The sequence below is a fragment of the Gopherus flavomarginatus genome, chromosome 6 (genome assembly GCF_025201925.1).
Source record: "Gopherus flavomarginatus isolate rGopFla2 chromosome 6, rGopFla2.mat.asm, whole genome shotgun sequence".
In the NCBI taxonomy this organism is placed as follows: Eukaryota; Metazoa; Chordata; order Testudines; family Testudinidae; genus Gopherus; species Gopherus flavomarginatus.
The window spans coordinates 76561083-76576175 of record NC_066622.1 but is presented as its reverse complement, the minus strand read 5'-3'; the positions used below and the strand labels follow the sequence as shown (position 1 = coordinate 76576175).

Here is a 15093-nt window from a genome sequence, read left to right as displayed (position 1 = left end):
TGCAGCATGTAGATACATGTGCAGTGCCGGTACTCCACCCACTGTAGATATAGCTTGTGTTTAGCAGCCTCCAAACAGACAAGAGCAACCATTCACAAGATCCTTGAAGAGGATCTGACATTTAAATATATAAAAGTCCAGCCTCAAATGGAATTGGGCAAGAGGTTCTAACAGAAACACCAGGCAGGAGGGTAAGGAAAGCTGTTTTAAACATGTACATGAAACACCTCGGTCCTGATCCAAAATTCATTGAAGTAAAACGGGTCCTTATGTGTGTTAGTTTATACTTTATATTATTTGCAGGGCCGACTCCAGGCACCAGCGAACGAAGCAGGTGCTTGGGCTGGCCAATGGGAAAGGGCAGCACATCCAGGTCTTTGGTGGCAATTCAGCAGCGGGTCTCTCAGTCCCTCTTTGAGTAAAGGACCTGTCGCTGAATTGCCACCTATGAATGAAGTGACCCGTTTGCGCTGCCAAAGTGCCACAGATCGCGTCTCCCCTCCGCCACTCCTCTTCACCGCTTGGGACGGCAAAAAAGCTTGAGCCAGCCCTGATTATTTGGAGGTATATTTCATTAACCATTTATGTTTAAGAGGTCAAAGCTCATTACCAGGCATTAACACATTATTCATTAATAATATTGGCAATTCTAGGAAATCTCTGTTCTACAGTCAAGGAGTCCATAACAAGAAAAGTCACACAATGTTATAGCATCTGGACTCTCATGTGGATGCAGATTCATAGATTATTTCCCATCATAAAGCAGGCACAAGCTGCAGAATATGCTGGGCTTTATGGTGCCAGAAAACAGAGAGAAGAGAACAAAATCAGTCTTGAACCACACTAAAAAGAAAGCTCCAGGGTGCCAATGAAGTTGCCCATTGGAAATGGCTCTGACTCTTCCTACACTATAGGAGAAATGGCTACATAGGAGTTCACATAATAGAAGGAAAAATCATGACATTGAGCCTATAATGAAGGAACAGAGCAAAGGTTAAACTATACAAAGACCCTTAATTTTCTCCTTTTCTCTTACTTTAAAAAAATACATATTATGCTGTAAACAAATTCATGGCATAAAATTCATTTTGGGTTGATGGATAGAGAGTTGTACATCCAAAAAAGTCTAGCATTCCTAGTACTATATGTGCAACAAACTAGCTGGGCAATGTTTTGGATTAAGAACATTTCAACCTCTTCTTTTTTATTGGAACCTTTCAACTATTGTAGTACTATATTTTTTTCCCTCAAACCCTAGTAGCCTGAAGGCTAATGAACGTGCACAACCTCACTTGCAGGATTAAAGGGCCTGAGCCTGCTCTCATTTACATTGGTATAAATTGGGAGTCACACCACTGAAGTGAATTATGCTATACCAGTGTAAAACTGGTGAGATCAGAATCAAACCCAGAGGGAATGAATGGTTGACTTTAAGGCATTGGGCTAGATTGTCTACTGAGATTTGGCTACTTGGCCTCTATTGTGACTGTGGGAGTTGTGGGGCTTATTTAATGTTTGACCAGCATTGTTTGCTGTTATAACTCTCTGTCTCTCTCTCTCTCTGTCCAGACACTGTTGAAATAAAAAGGCCTTGGGTGAAAGGCAAAATATCATCATTATCATCAGTAAGATGAGTAGTATTAGCCTATGCCTGTTTGCACCTGTTAATAGTTCACTATCCTTAAGGGAAAATGTTTCCTTTCTTTCTCTCCTTTTGAAATACGTAGATGTGGAATTTATAGTATTTATAAAATACAATAAGCAAAAAAGCTAATCTGCTCTCAGTAAGAGCAATGATTGAGAAGAAGGCTGAAAATCTCACAAGAGGAGCTGCAGTTTTGCAGGACCACACGTGCAGAGCAACTAATTTAGTTCAGCAAGCTAATCTATAGAAAATGCATGAACTTCCTTTCTTACGGTTGTATCTTAAGACGACTCTGTAAGGTTATCACCATTTACTCCTTTCTGCCAAAGATAGCATATTGTACTTTTAACGCTAATTTAAAATAAACTCAGGCATTTGTTTCCACTTGCCTTTGTTTCCATGTCAACAGTGCTATTAATGAATGAACCATTCCAGGAAAAGTCAATAAGGAGCAAAGAAGAACGAACAAGCACTAAAAACTTCACACACAGTACACACCCCTCACAATTATCTCACTTTAATGAAAATAGGTGAGGTCACCTACAGCATTAACAAATGCTTGTTAACACATTCTGACCCAGATGATTTTTCACAGTTCAATAAGAACATGTTTGAAGTTTTCACTACAAACAATACACCCACCGGAGAGACCAAGTGTGGGTACAAGAGAAGCAACAAGCAATTTTTGTGTTGACTTCTGCTACTTTGATCTCTGGGTCATGACCTTTGCTTTCTTGCAATCTTCAAAGCAGAGACTGTAGATGAGGTTATTTAGAATGCACACTGTTCTTCAAGGCACTTTTTTTTCCTATATCCTTTTTGGACTGGAATGTTTTCTGGCTTTCCTCCCTCCCCTATATTTTAATATACTGTTCTTAGTGACAAATTATCCCTATATTTTAATATACTGTTCTTAGTGACATGAGCTGCTCTTCTCCCCACTTCACCCCACCCCAAAGTATTAGAGAAACTATTTCTTGAAATAAACTCATGCAAAAATGTAATGTTCGCAAACATTTTAAACAATAGCATTTCACACAAAAAGGAAACTGAACACACATTTTAAAAAAAATATACATAATCTTCACAAAAACAAAAAACACTCTGGCACAGCATTTTCAATAGTGCCAGTTGAGAAATAGCTTTTCTTCCTAAAAAAATTTAAAAACAAAGAATTTTTTTTCTTTTTTTCTTTTTACAAAAACAGTTTTTTAAACACATTCAATGCCATAGATCTCAGAGGATCAGGGCCTTGCTGAAAGAATAATTTCATATGTAAAATTATGTATATAACATCCTACATGTATTTAAATATGCTATAACTTTAAAAAAATTACATTAAAATTCATTTTTCTAACTTGTGCTACTAACAGCACTTTAGATAATTAAAACTGAAAAGCTGAAACAAAAATAGTTGAGAAAATCTTGATTTCTAGCAACTTAATTTCTGGTTCTCACACATCTGTAGGATGCAGCAATGTTCAGGTTGCAAGCACATAAATGTTTTAATTCAAAACAAAAGACTCTGGTGTGTGTGGTGTATTGTTTTCATTTTTGAAATTTCACACAGGTTTTGTCAAACTTTTTTTTGTTTTAAAAAAATTAGGGAAGAATTTTATAAGGCACTGAGTCCTATGAAACTAAATACCCTAATTGACTGGAATGGAAGTGAGTATGCTATTTATTTTGCAAGATGTGTCCCATCAAATCTGGGCCTCAACTACCTGACTACAGCCCTTTAAGTAAAACTTTTGAACTCTCACCTACCTATGTAGATACTGAGTCAATATTCTCCATAATATAGTAGCCATAATAAGTATACATACTAAGACCTTTTGATTATAATACTGTCTGGACACTCTAGAGATATGTCTACACTGCAATTAAAAATCCATGGATGGGCCATGCCATCTGACTCAGACTTGGGCTAATGAGCTGTTTAACTGTGGTGTTGTTTAACTTCAGTGTAGACATTCAGTATGAGCCTGGAGCCTGGGATCTGTGAGGTGGGAGGGTCCCAGAGCTTGGGCTGCAGCCTGAGTCCAAATATCCACACTGCAATTAAACAGCCCCTTAGCCCAAGTCAGTTGACAAGGGCCAGTCCTAGATGTCTAACTGCTGCATAGACATGCATTAAAGGGCTTGTCTACACAGGGCCACAGTCGAGACTATGGCGATGTGAACTGTAGAATGATCTAATATGTTGTGCTCTAACTGCCCTGTGTAGACCCTGCTGGCGTGCAGTAAAAGGTCACTAGTTCACATTTATGTAGTCCCACTTCAAACAGGAATAACACAAACTAAGTACTGTACTTTTTAGTTCTCAGCAGCAGGGTTTACACAGGGTAGTTAAAGTGTGACACTTCCAAGCACTCTACAACTCATACCCCAGTAGTTAAATTACAGCACTATGCAGACAAGCCTAGTTTATGAGATATAATGAATGCTTAGGGGAAAGTACCAGGAAGTTTGCATTTCAGCTGAAGAGCTATATGTTGTTATTTAACTACTGAGTAGGGTATTCACTTTAAAACCGGTTAATTAAAATTGTTTTTATAGATGCAAAAATGCCAAAAAAATCTGAAAGGAGAGGGAAAAAAAGCATCAATGTTGCAGTTTTCAGCAGATAGATAAATCCAGTCACTTCACATTTCTGACACAGTGGTTTGCCACAGTGTGACCTAAAACTACCCTGACCTCATAGAAATCAACATTTTGCACTGAAATGAAACAAACAGACATGCTTGTTTTGATGTATGACTGTGTGACATATTATAAATATTACATCACATAACCACAGAGATTGTCAATCAATAAGGTTTTTTTCTGACAGCACTAAATGAACCATGGGTTCTTGCCTCTGAATGGCTCCTTTAAGGTACTACTTTTGCTTAAATGATTAATAGCAGACATATTGTCAGAAAGTGTACTTAAAGTGAAAAACAGTAAACTGTAGAAATCATTTATTTTTAAGCAATTGTCTAGTGAAAATGTCACATAAATTTACATAGAGACAGCACTATCAGGCTTTTTGTAAGCTGGGTATTAGGCATACCTTCCACTTCAGGATGAAAGTGATGGGAAAATATTTTATAAAATCTAGGCCATGTTACTTAGCCCTCGTCCAGACTAACCCGCGGCATCGGCGGGTTAAAATCGATTGCTCGGGGATCGATATATCGCGTCTAGTCTGGACGCGGTGTATCGATCCCCGAGCGCGCTTACATCGATTCCGGAACTCCATCAATCCGAACGGAGTTCCGGAATCGACGCGGAGAGCCGCGGACATCGATGCCGCCCCGTCCAGATTGGTGAGTACCTCGATTTTAGAAATTCGACTTCAGCTACGTTATTCTCGTAGCTGAAGTTGCGTATCTAAAATCGATTTTAATTCCTAGTCTGGACGTGGCCTTAGTGGAAGCCAAGATGCCAAAGCTATGCTGAATTCAAAAGTAGGATTGTTAGATGTTAACTTCTTTTGGCTAAAGATGCACTAAAAACTATTCTCAAAAGTTGAGAATACTGAATATAGAATGTTCATACTCAAGAGAGCTGTGCTACTGCCAACTCCACAAGCAAAATTTCAACCAACTATAGTATAAAGCAATAAGCCACTGTGTCCAATCCATGCACCTTCCAAACAAACTCCTTTCAGGTCGCCTATCCTTTCTACTGCATGTGTTGAACTATACATCCTACATAAGACTTTTGATCGTGTAAAGATACAATCAGTGTTTTCAATATCTTGGATAACATACTGAAGAAAAAGCTCAGTTTCTCACTTGGATAGATAGCTTACTGACCATGTTTTTTGCCTCTTGATTAACTCAAAGAGGGCCATTTTCAGTTAGCTAATGCGGAAAATGGAAGTACCCTTGGTCTGAAATCGAGTATCATATTTGACTGGGGCAAAGAAGCTCAGACGACATCAAATAGAATTTTATTATAATAATATCTCACTGCCAGAGGGCGGCAGCTATGAAGAATGATGTCACTCAGCAGGCATTCCACAGAGTCTTGGATCTAGAGTCAATCACTGTGATCACCAATGACAATTAATCTTTATATTACATTTTGTTCTTCAAAAAATAAACCTATTTGCGTATAACTAATTCCCAGCTACATTTCTGTAGGGCTACACTCAAGAGGGACACTTTACCAGACTTCTACTTTCAAGTGTTTCTTGTTAATTGCCAAACTTCTGCTAATGAAAACACATTCAAGTGCCACATGGATATTTTGCTTAATTTAAGACTCATGGTTTGACTACATTCTGACTGCTCCGTCTTTGAGCAGAGAAGTGTCATATCTAAAGAGGAGCCTTCTCTGTATTCTTAATTGATTTCTTTTGAAATATGTTGAAAGAAACAAGGCCTCATAACTCCTTTTCAGGAAAAAAGAATGGAGATCTACGATAAGGTAATTATTTTAATCACCAGATTCAGCCACCCTTACTCACACAGTAAGCAGTGCCTAGCTCTGAGGTGGATTAAAGAGAGCACGTAAGCTCACAATTAAGTTCATTTCTATTCAAGAAAGCACTTAAGAACATGTTTCACTTTAAGCATGTGCCTAACTGCCATTGACTTTGGTAGACTTAATAAGCACACGCTTATGTGCTTTCTGAATTAGGGCCCCCAGTCGGTAATTCCACTGAAATCAATGGGGTTATTCAAATACTAAGGCACTACACACTGCAGAATCTGGCCCTAAGGGAGTCACCTTTGTCTAAAGAATATAGGAAGGTGTGTTATTTTGGGAACATGCTCTGATTTTAGCCATCTGATTCCATCCAGCATTAAGAAATGGATGCATCTTATCATATTTCGGAGCTAAGATACTAACCTGTACCTCTGGTAGTCATCCTCATCCTTGTCCTTGCTGACCAGTTCGTTTGGGCAAGCCATGTTTCCTAGTAAACTGAGGTATTCCAAGGAGGGCACCACATCAGCCAAGTGATCCAGCAGGCTTTCTAAATCTGTTATGTGTCAAAAATTGTGGGTTAAGGATTCAATGACATTATTGTAAAAAGCATTTATAGTTGCACCACCACTGATTTAAAAATACATTTCAATAATTGGCAATCAAATTTACTATGACCCACAGGAAGATGTCACATTAATTGTTACAAAGGCAAATGGGGCTAAATTTAAGTCAGTTTTTCAGCACAGATTGAAAGAACTTGGCTGTTATGTCATTCTTTTCTCCTTCTCTCTTTTCCATGTGGCTCGCTACAAAACATGAAAACTTTGACAAAATGATGGATACTGTGTGGTAAAATGGTAAGCCATTTCTGGAGCCATTAAACTTTTCCTACATGGAAACAAACAGGTACTTTCATAGCACATTCATCACTAATACATTCAGTCCACTGGAAAATGAATTAAAACAAAAAGGAGTCAAACCACAACAAACTACTTTCACTACAAGAATATAAATGCTTTGAGTGTCACAACAATGCATTGATAATTATTCAATTAGTGTACATGAATAAATGCTTCACCGAAAGCAACTTAAAAACCCCAGTGTTACAACATGAGGTATACATCCTATATCAAGTGGAAATAAACGCTGGAAACATCATCTAAATGGTTGTATAGTTGGGTGTTGATCAGGGTTTTCAAATTAAGTGTATTCCTCACTACATAAATATCATCACCTTGGATATAAAAATGAGATTTAAATGTCCACTGCAACATGGGAAATGCTAGTTAAATTTAAGCAGCACAACACACATCAGATTGAACAGGTGCTAGGCTTTTGATTGAAGAAAAAATATTCATTTTGTTAATGAAAGATATGAAAGTCCTTAAAAGATTGTATATAATCTTATTTCTTTCAATTATATACAAGGAAATGCTGACTCAAGAAGCTGTAGGTACATATATATTATTTTTACTTTAAAAATGGACTGGCTTAGATAATAGTGATTATTCTAAAACTATTCAAGAGCAATTCAGTGTTCTCATCTACTCCTGCTACCATAAACAACAACTCTTTTTCAAAATAATCCTCTGCTCACTTTTTTTGCTATTATTTATACTTGATTTATGCAGGCCCCAGAATGTCAAGAATGGCTTAATTGCTAAAAACTCTTCTCCTGTTGTAAACTTAATTTCCATTTTACTTCTCATGCGTATAAAAGCTCACGCTGATCATCAATTAAGAATTTTTGTACGTTGATAGCCACCAACTCTGTATTTCTATTCATGCTCTTTTCCATACACTCTTACGTATCTTCAAATACTCTGCATAAGAATGGTGAAAGTAGCTACAGAGAGAAAATTAAGTAAGACGACGAGGGTGTCACTTTTCAACATGATACAGTAGAGTTAAGCCTCAAGTATGGAGGATCATGTTAAAACTATCAAGCTAGATTCAGCAACTATTCAAAAAAAGTGGAAAGATTCCAACTGATTTCAGGGGGCAGTGGATCAGGCACTTAGAAAAAGTGCATTATTGTAACATTATTATTACAAATCTATCTTTCTGCTACCCAAGCCTAACCAAGACATAGTGGCAATTTACTCTGACGACTCTGGACCCCTGATTCACAGATTATCTTTTTGGTGAAGATCATTCATGGCTCTCCGAGTCAGTACGTAACTGACAGAAAGAAAGCAAATTTTGCTGAGATGAAGTACTTTACGCTAGCATTGAAATTAGAGAGTTGTCAGACATTGCAAAGGCAAGATCACATGATTGTTTGAATCTGGAAGTAACCTTGATCCAGATACAATCCTGTTAATCGTCTGTAGGACATCTCAAGCTACAACGATGCTCCCTGAAAGAGGTGCTTTATCACCACAAAAGTTAATTATTTCCATTCCTTTTCCTTAATGGCAATCCCAAGAAGTTTGCTGTTAAAGATCTGACCTTTTATTACAGAAAATTCTCAGTATTGCACAGGTAGAAAAGATCTTCCTTCACAGAGTGAGTGGGCAGAATTTTCTGTCATCACTTCATTAGAAGTCTTGTGAAGCAGAAGTAATTTCATTTTTTAAACCTTATAGCTACTTAAAGAATGCTGAATCAGGTTGGGACAGAAGTGTTCACTATAAATAAATTCAGGGTCAGCCATGAAGATGTAGAGACCATATTTCCAAAAGTATTTAGTTGCCTAACAGTGCAGATAGGCACCCATGGCAGGATTTACAGAAGTGCCTCAACAGGTTAGTCAACTAACTTCTATTGAAAGTCAACAATAGTGACATGCCAACTTCACTTAGGCACTCTGGTAAATCCCACAAAATGTCCATCTGCACCTTTACGAATCTAAAAATATGGCCCCAAGTATCTAGATTAAATGCGAGTGCCAGACACCGATCTTTACGTTTAGTTGAAGAAAATTCTAAGTCCCTATCGTCACCAGATACTCAATACAATGAACGTTAACAAGGGGGAAGAAACAACCCAGAACAGGGAAAGAACAGCTTAAAGAATATTTAGATATGTTATATGTATTCAAGTCATCATGGCCTGATGAAATTCATCCCAGTGTACTTAAGCAACTACCTGAAATAATCTTGAAACCATTAGCATTTATTATCAAGAACTCATGGAGGACAAGTGAGATCCCAGAGGACTGGAGAAGGGCAAACATAGTACCTATCTTTAAAAAGGAAGGAGCTGGGGAATTATAAATGTCAGTGTAACTTCTATATTTGGAAAAATACTGGAACAAATTATGTAACAATTCATAAGACCCTACAATCTCAGTTGGGGGCTCAAGGTCCTACTATAATATAAATAATAATGAATTATTTTTCATCCAGAAGGATTCCAAACCACTTTTCAAACTCTGGGCCAAATCCTTGAATCTGAACTCCCAGCCAGAGCCTTGTTTGTTACACTATGAAAGAAAAATTAGAGTTCATTTGCAGCCAGATACCATATCAAAGCCTGCAGAAGAAAATCCTCCTCATTCCGCTGCTGCAGTCAACTAAGAGAATGATAAGGTGATAAGTAACAGCCAGCATGGATCTGACAAGAACAAACGATGCCAAACAAACCTAATTGCCTTCTTTGAGAGAGTTACTGGCCCAGTGGATGGAAGCAGTAGACATATCATCTCAAGTTTAGTAAGGCTTTTGACACAGTATCAAATGACAGTTTCATAAGCAAACTAGGGTCATGTGGTCTAGATTCAGTTATAATATAGTGGGTGCACAACTTGTTGAAAGACCACATTCAAAGAGTTATCAATGGTTCACTGACAAACTAGGAAAGCCTATCTAGTGGGATCCCACAGAGGTTAGTCCTGGATCCAGTACTATTCAATATTTTCATTAATGACTTAGATAGTGGAGTGGAAACTATGCTTACAAAATTTGTGTATGACACCAAGCTGGGAGGGGTTGCAAGTACATTGGAGGACTGGATTAAAATTCAAAACAATCTTGACAAATTAGAGAACTGGTCAGAAATCAAGATGAAATTCACTAAAGATAAGTACAAAGTACTTTAATTTAGAAGAAAAAATCAAATGTACAACTACAAAATAGGGAATAGCCAGCTAGATAGTAGTACTGCTATAAAGAATTAGGGTTATAGTGGATCAAAACTGAATACGAGTCAACAATGTGATGCAGCTGCAAAAAAGGCTAATATTCTGGGGTATATTAACAGGAGTGTTGTATGCAACACATACAACATAATTGTCACACTGTATTCAGCCCTGGTATGTCCAGTTCTAGGCACCACACTTTTGGCAAGATGTGGATGAATGGGATAGAGTCCAGAGGAGAGCAACAAAAATGATAAAAGATTTAGAAAACCTGACCTATGAGGAAAGGTTAAAAGAACCCTGGGCATGTGTAGTCTTGAGAAAAGATGACTGAGGGGGAACCTGATAACAGTCTTCAAATATGTTATGGGCTGTTATAAAAAGGGCAGTGACAGGCTAGACAAACTGCTGCCAGGTAAGGTCTAGGTTTATTTGGTCCTGCCTCAGGACAGGGGGTGGATTTGATGACCTCTCGAGATCACTTCCAGCCATAACATTTCTATGATTTAGAAGTTTTAGTTTTGCATATGAACTTCTGGGCAAGCATGACGGGAATCATACACCAACTCAGTTAATAGACAGTTTTACGTGAAGTCTCACCACATTCTTTATTGAGACATGTATTATTAGCAGTCTTTAATCTACCCTGTTCCAATGGAATGGATGATGGCATCGTATGGATTTTTTTATTTTATTTAAAACAGTAATGTATGTAGCACCACATATTTTCATGGTGTTTTACAGAATCATGGAATAAGACACCATTCCCTAACCTAAGACACCATTCCCCCCTCCCCTCCCAAAAAAACCTACTTATTTACAGAGAAGACAGTAACAAGCAACATATGCCAGTAGCACTTAAAAAAAATGTGTGGAATAGGATGGTAACATTTGAAAGCCAGAATCATTTGCGTTAGCAACTGAGACCAAGTCATTACTAAAATGATTATGCCTTAGTTTATTAATTGAACTTCTGCTCTCTAGGACTGTAACCATCGCGCACACACCCATGAAAAATAGCCATGAGCCCATCACATGTACAGATTTCCCCCTCAAACTAGGAGACCCATCCATCTACTGTCACAGATTATTCTTTGCAAAGTATGTTGAAGTCACGTAGGAGCTTTCTCGTGATTGAATGCTTCCCTGAAATGAATCATAGCTCATGATGCCTCAAGTACACTGTTTCATTAATTGGCATATCATGCGCTCATTATAAAAGAACAACACTAGGCCACCAAAATAATGATTAAAATATCTATAAGGCTGTGCTGAGAACAGACAAAGTAAGCAGAGTCAGAAGTGAAAATCCATTCTCAGCTTCCCCATTGTGGTTTATTATTGCAGCCCAGAGGGTGTCATCATGGTGTGATCGGAACCAAAGAGCTGCAAAATCCTTCTATAGCACTTTAAGACCACAATTTTAGCTCTGCTCTCTGTGAAAAGTAAATCCACCATTAAATCCAAGAACACTATTAGAGATTTTTTTTTTTGACGCGTAGACACAGTGCTGGACTGATGGAGATGTTTTTTATTTTTATGTACATTCTGACTATTTAGATACTTGACTACCTACCATGTGCATGCGTGTAGCCTAAAAATGTGAATACTATCACTTGAAATCTGTTTTTAAAAATATCTCAACTATGTCAATTAAAGTGCCTCAGGAAGTATTCACCAATCTCCTCATTCAGTTGTTCCTAAGGACTCTTACCAAAAAATAAATCCTTATCAAAAAAAATAATGAGCTATCTGTCCCTTTATTTTATTCATATTGGTTAAAGATACCACAACTGTCAGTACACACTTAGTGTACAAACTTATACATGTGTCTACCTCTGAATCCCAAAGAAATAGATAGAATAAACTTTTTAAAGTATGCCTAATGTGTGAGTGGTGAGTGTATACACACAGGTTTACTTAAAAAGTTTATTCTAGTTCTAGAGATATTCCTGGTTCCTGCAGTATTGCCCATTTTTAACTCAGGGAATATCATTAGAATGAGTAATGCTTATAAACTTTTTAATGTCTGCTCATTGTGCATATATTGACAGAGACAATACATGTGCATACACATTATGTACCATCCATTGCATAAACACACACATGCATATGAACAGATGATTTTTTTTTCTACTGATAAAAATCAAGCACCACATTTCAACAGTAGAATATTGGCCATACAATTGTTGACAAGAAGTGGTGGTGAAGCAGTTCCAATGGAGGCTGCATGCATTGTTAGACTGATGTCACCTTTTACAAGCTAGGCACAACCAAAAATATCTTCTTCCTATCTCCCTTACACCACACTAACAATACTGTACTGTCTGCTGTGAAACAATCAAAGATATTTATATTCCTTTCCACCTAACTTGACTATCTAATTTATCTTGTGGTGCACATCACCATAGTATCTAAGCACTCTTATATTCAACAGGAGCAAGAAAAAGTCCAATAAAGTGGACAAGAATTCACTCCTCCTTAAAGGTTGCTGGGTCAGTAGTGTGTATGTGTGCACACGTCAGAGAGAGTTCACTTCTCCTCCCTCTCCTTTCTTTTTTCTTAGTAGTTGTTACTGTAAGAGCGACTGTAAGAGTTGGATTAAAGAGTTCTGAAAGTGGCCAGGTTTGTCGTCATTTTCAACTCTTCTGGAAAGGAGTTGCACTGTATTTAATACAGCTGCCAAGAAAGCTTGGCCTCTCAAGTTTTAACTTGGAGACTGACAGCTCAATTCCCTATAGAACATAACCGTGAGGGATGTTGCAATCAGAGAACAAGAGGTATACTTTTAGTTAGTTTGGTCTATTAAAGGAGGACCTCACAGATGATGACAGATATCCTAATTTTCCCCTTAGAATTCCAGAAATGTAGGACTGAAAGGGACTTTAATTGGTCATATAGTCCACTCAAGGAAGGACTAAGTAATAACTAGACCATTCCAGACAGGTGTTTCTCTAACCTGTTCTTAAAAACCTTCAATGATGTAAATTCCACAACCTACCTAGGCAATTTATTCCAGTGCTTAACCACCCTGATAAGTCGTCCTCCTATTTCCATCTCAACCTCAGTGCAAGTGTACACATCTATTATAAAGACATCTAAGATACTGATTTGATATCTCCTCTATGTTCCCTCTTTTGTCCTTGATATAATTGCCCACGCTCTCTCCAGATTTTGACCCTTCTCCCAGGTCTCCATGTTTTTTAATTACTTGTGGGCTTTTTTTTCCTGACCCCATAGAACCTAGTTTAAAGCCCATCTTGCTACGTTAGCCAGCCTTTATCCAAAGGTATCTTCCCCTTCCTCAATAGATGGATGCCATCTCCACCAGCAGTCCTCCTTCCTCAGCCTTGGAGATCGCCATATGAATACCCATATTCTATGGCAAGCCAATGTAGTAAATGGGGCACCATTGTGTTATGCTTTTGGCAGCTGGTGTGATTCAAGAGATGGGCTGTTGCACTGTGGATCATTTGGAGCTCCCACATTTTAAGGTCAGTGCAGTAATTCCCAATACAATGAGCTGCAGTAACCCAGCATGGACATTATGAAGACCAGACCTTGGTCTGGTAGTATGCTCTGCTCTTGCCAAGGGCAGATGGAGGAAGGTATATTTGGCAGCTGCACCAATTTCTCCTTTCCCTCTGGCTTCCAGTATGTCTTGCTCAAGCTTTGCTTCAGCCATCTACCTTCCATCCACCAGCTTATCTTGGCCAGGCAACAGTGCTACCAGAGACTGAAATGAGTAAGATGTAGAGCTACACGTTATTTACATTTGAGAATGTGATTGCTTCAATTTGATGATGATCAGAAGAGATTCAGGAGAGATTCCACAGGTGAATAACATGGTACCAACAGGGAAGTTAGCCTCTAAAAGAAAGGCAGTGGGTACGTCTACACTGAAGCTGGGAACATGCTTCGAACATGGGTAGACAGATGGGAGCTAGCTCCACTTGAGCTAGTGGGCTAAAGCCAGCAGTGTAGCAGGGGTGGCAGCTCAAGCTAGCTGCTCAAGTACAAACCCACCAGGACCCCCTGCAGTATGTACTCAGGTGGCTAGCCTGAGTCGCTGCCCTTGTTACCCCTCACTACACTGCTATTTGTAGTGTACTAGCTCAAGCAGAGCTATCACATGTCTGCCTAGGCCCACTGGGAGGTAGACTCCCAGCTGCAGTGTAGGCATACCCTACGTGCAGTGTGAAAGGACCTCAGCCAACTGACTGCTTTCCACTAGCTCCTGCTAGGTATTCAAGGTGGGATAACCACAGAAATATCTAGTAATATGCAAGTAGGTATCCTCCCTGTCTGGGTGCAATATGACATCATCCATCAGCACAAATGCTGCCATTTCTGTTCCATCTTCCGACCTCATGCCTGACTGGCAGAGGTACAGAATCTTGGCAACAGACAAGGTGCAGCTGCAAATGATTCTTTGCTAGTGTTGTATATAATTTGATGAAGATAGAGGGTTGTGTACAGGCAGTACGTTGATAGGCCCAGGGATAGATTCCTTAGTACTGACCAAACTTATCACATACTTTGGGAGCAAGTGATCTTCCAAAGTGGCATTTATGCATCTTTGTGTAGGTAGATTCCCAGATGTTTTTCTCAGATATGAAGGGCCTAGGTCTGAGCTAAGCTTTCATGTAGTATTTCAAGAGTCTCTTGTGAGCATGATGCAAAGACTGGAAAAGGGGAGGAATGTTTCTAATCCTGGGCTCAACATACAGTTCCTTTTGCCTGAAGAGCATACCCTGAATCCAGGTGATCCTTCTTGTCAAATAGGGTGACCATTTTTCATGACATGCAATGCCGCCTTCTTCCAGGGTACAGCAGTTCATTATCCTGAAGAGTTCAGAGAGCCATGACTTAATGGCTGCTGAAGTGCTCTAATTGCTGCTCAGGAACAGGACTAGGAATTTTTAGGCTTCAAGTCTACCTG

The 15093-nt window shown here is 38.7% G+C and overlaps 1 protein-coding gene across 1 annotated transcript in view; it reads right to left on the bottom strand.

Moving 5' to 3' along the window:
- The window catches only part of LRMDA (leucine rich melanocyte differentiation associated), a 985783-nt gene that overhangs the window by 410521 nt on the left and 560169 nt on the right, over nt 1-15093 (bottom strand). The window contains exon 4 of the mRNA XM_050960402.1: nt 6491-6630. Coding sequence (XP_050816359.1) covers nt 6491-6630 — 140 coding nt within the window. The remainder of the gene's footprint in view (nt 1-6490; nt 6631-15093) is intronic.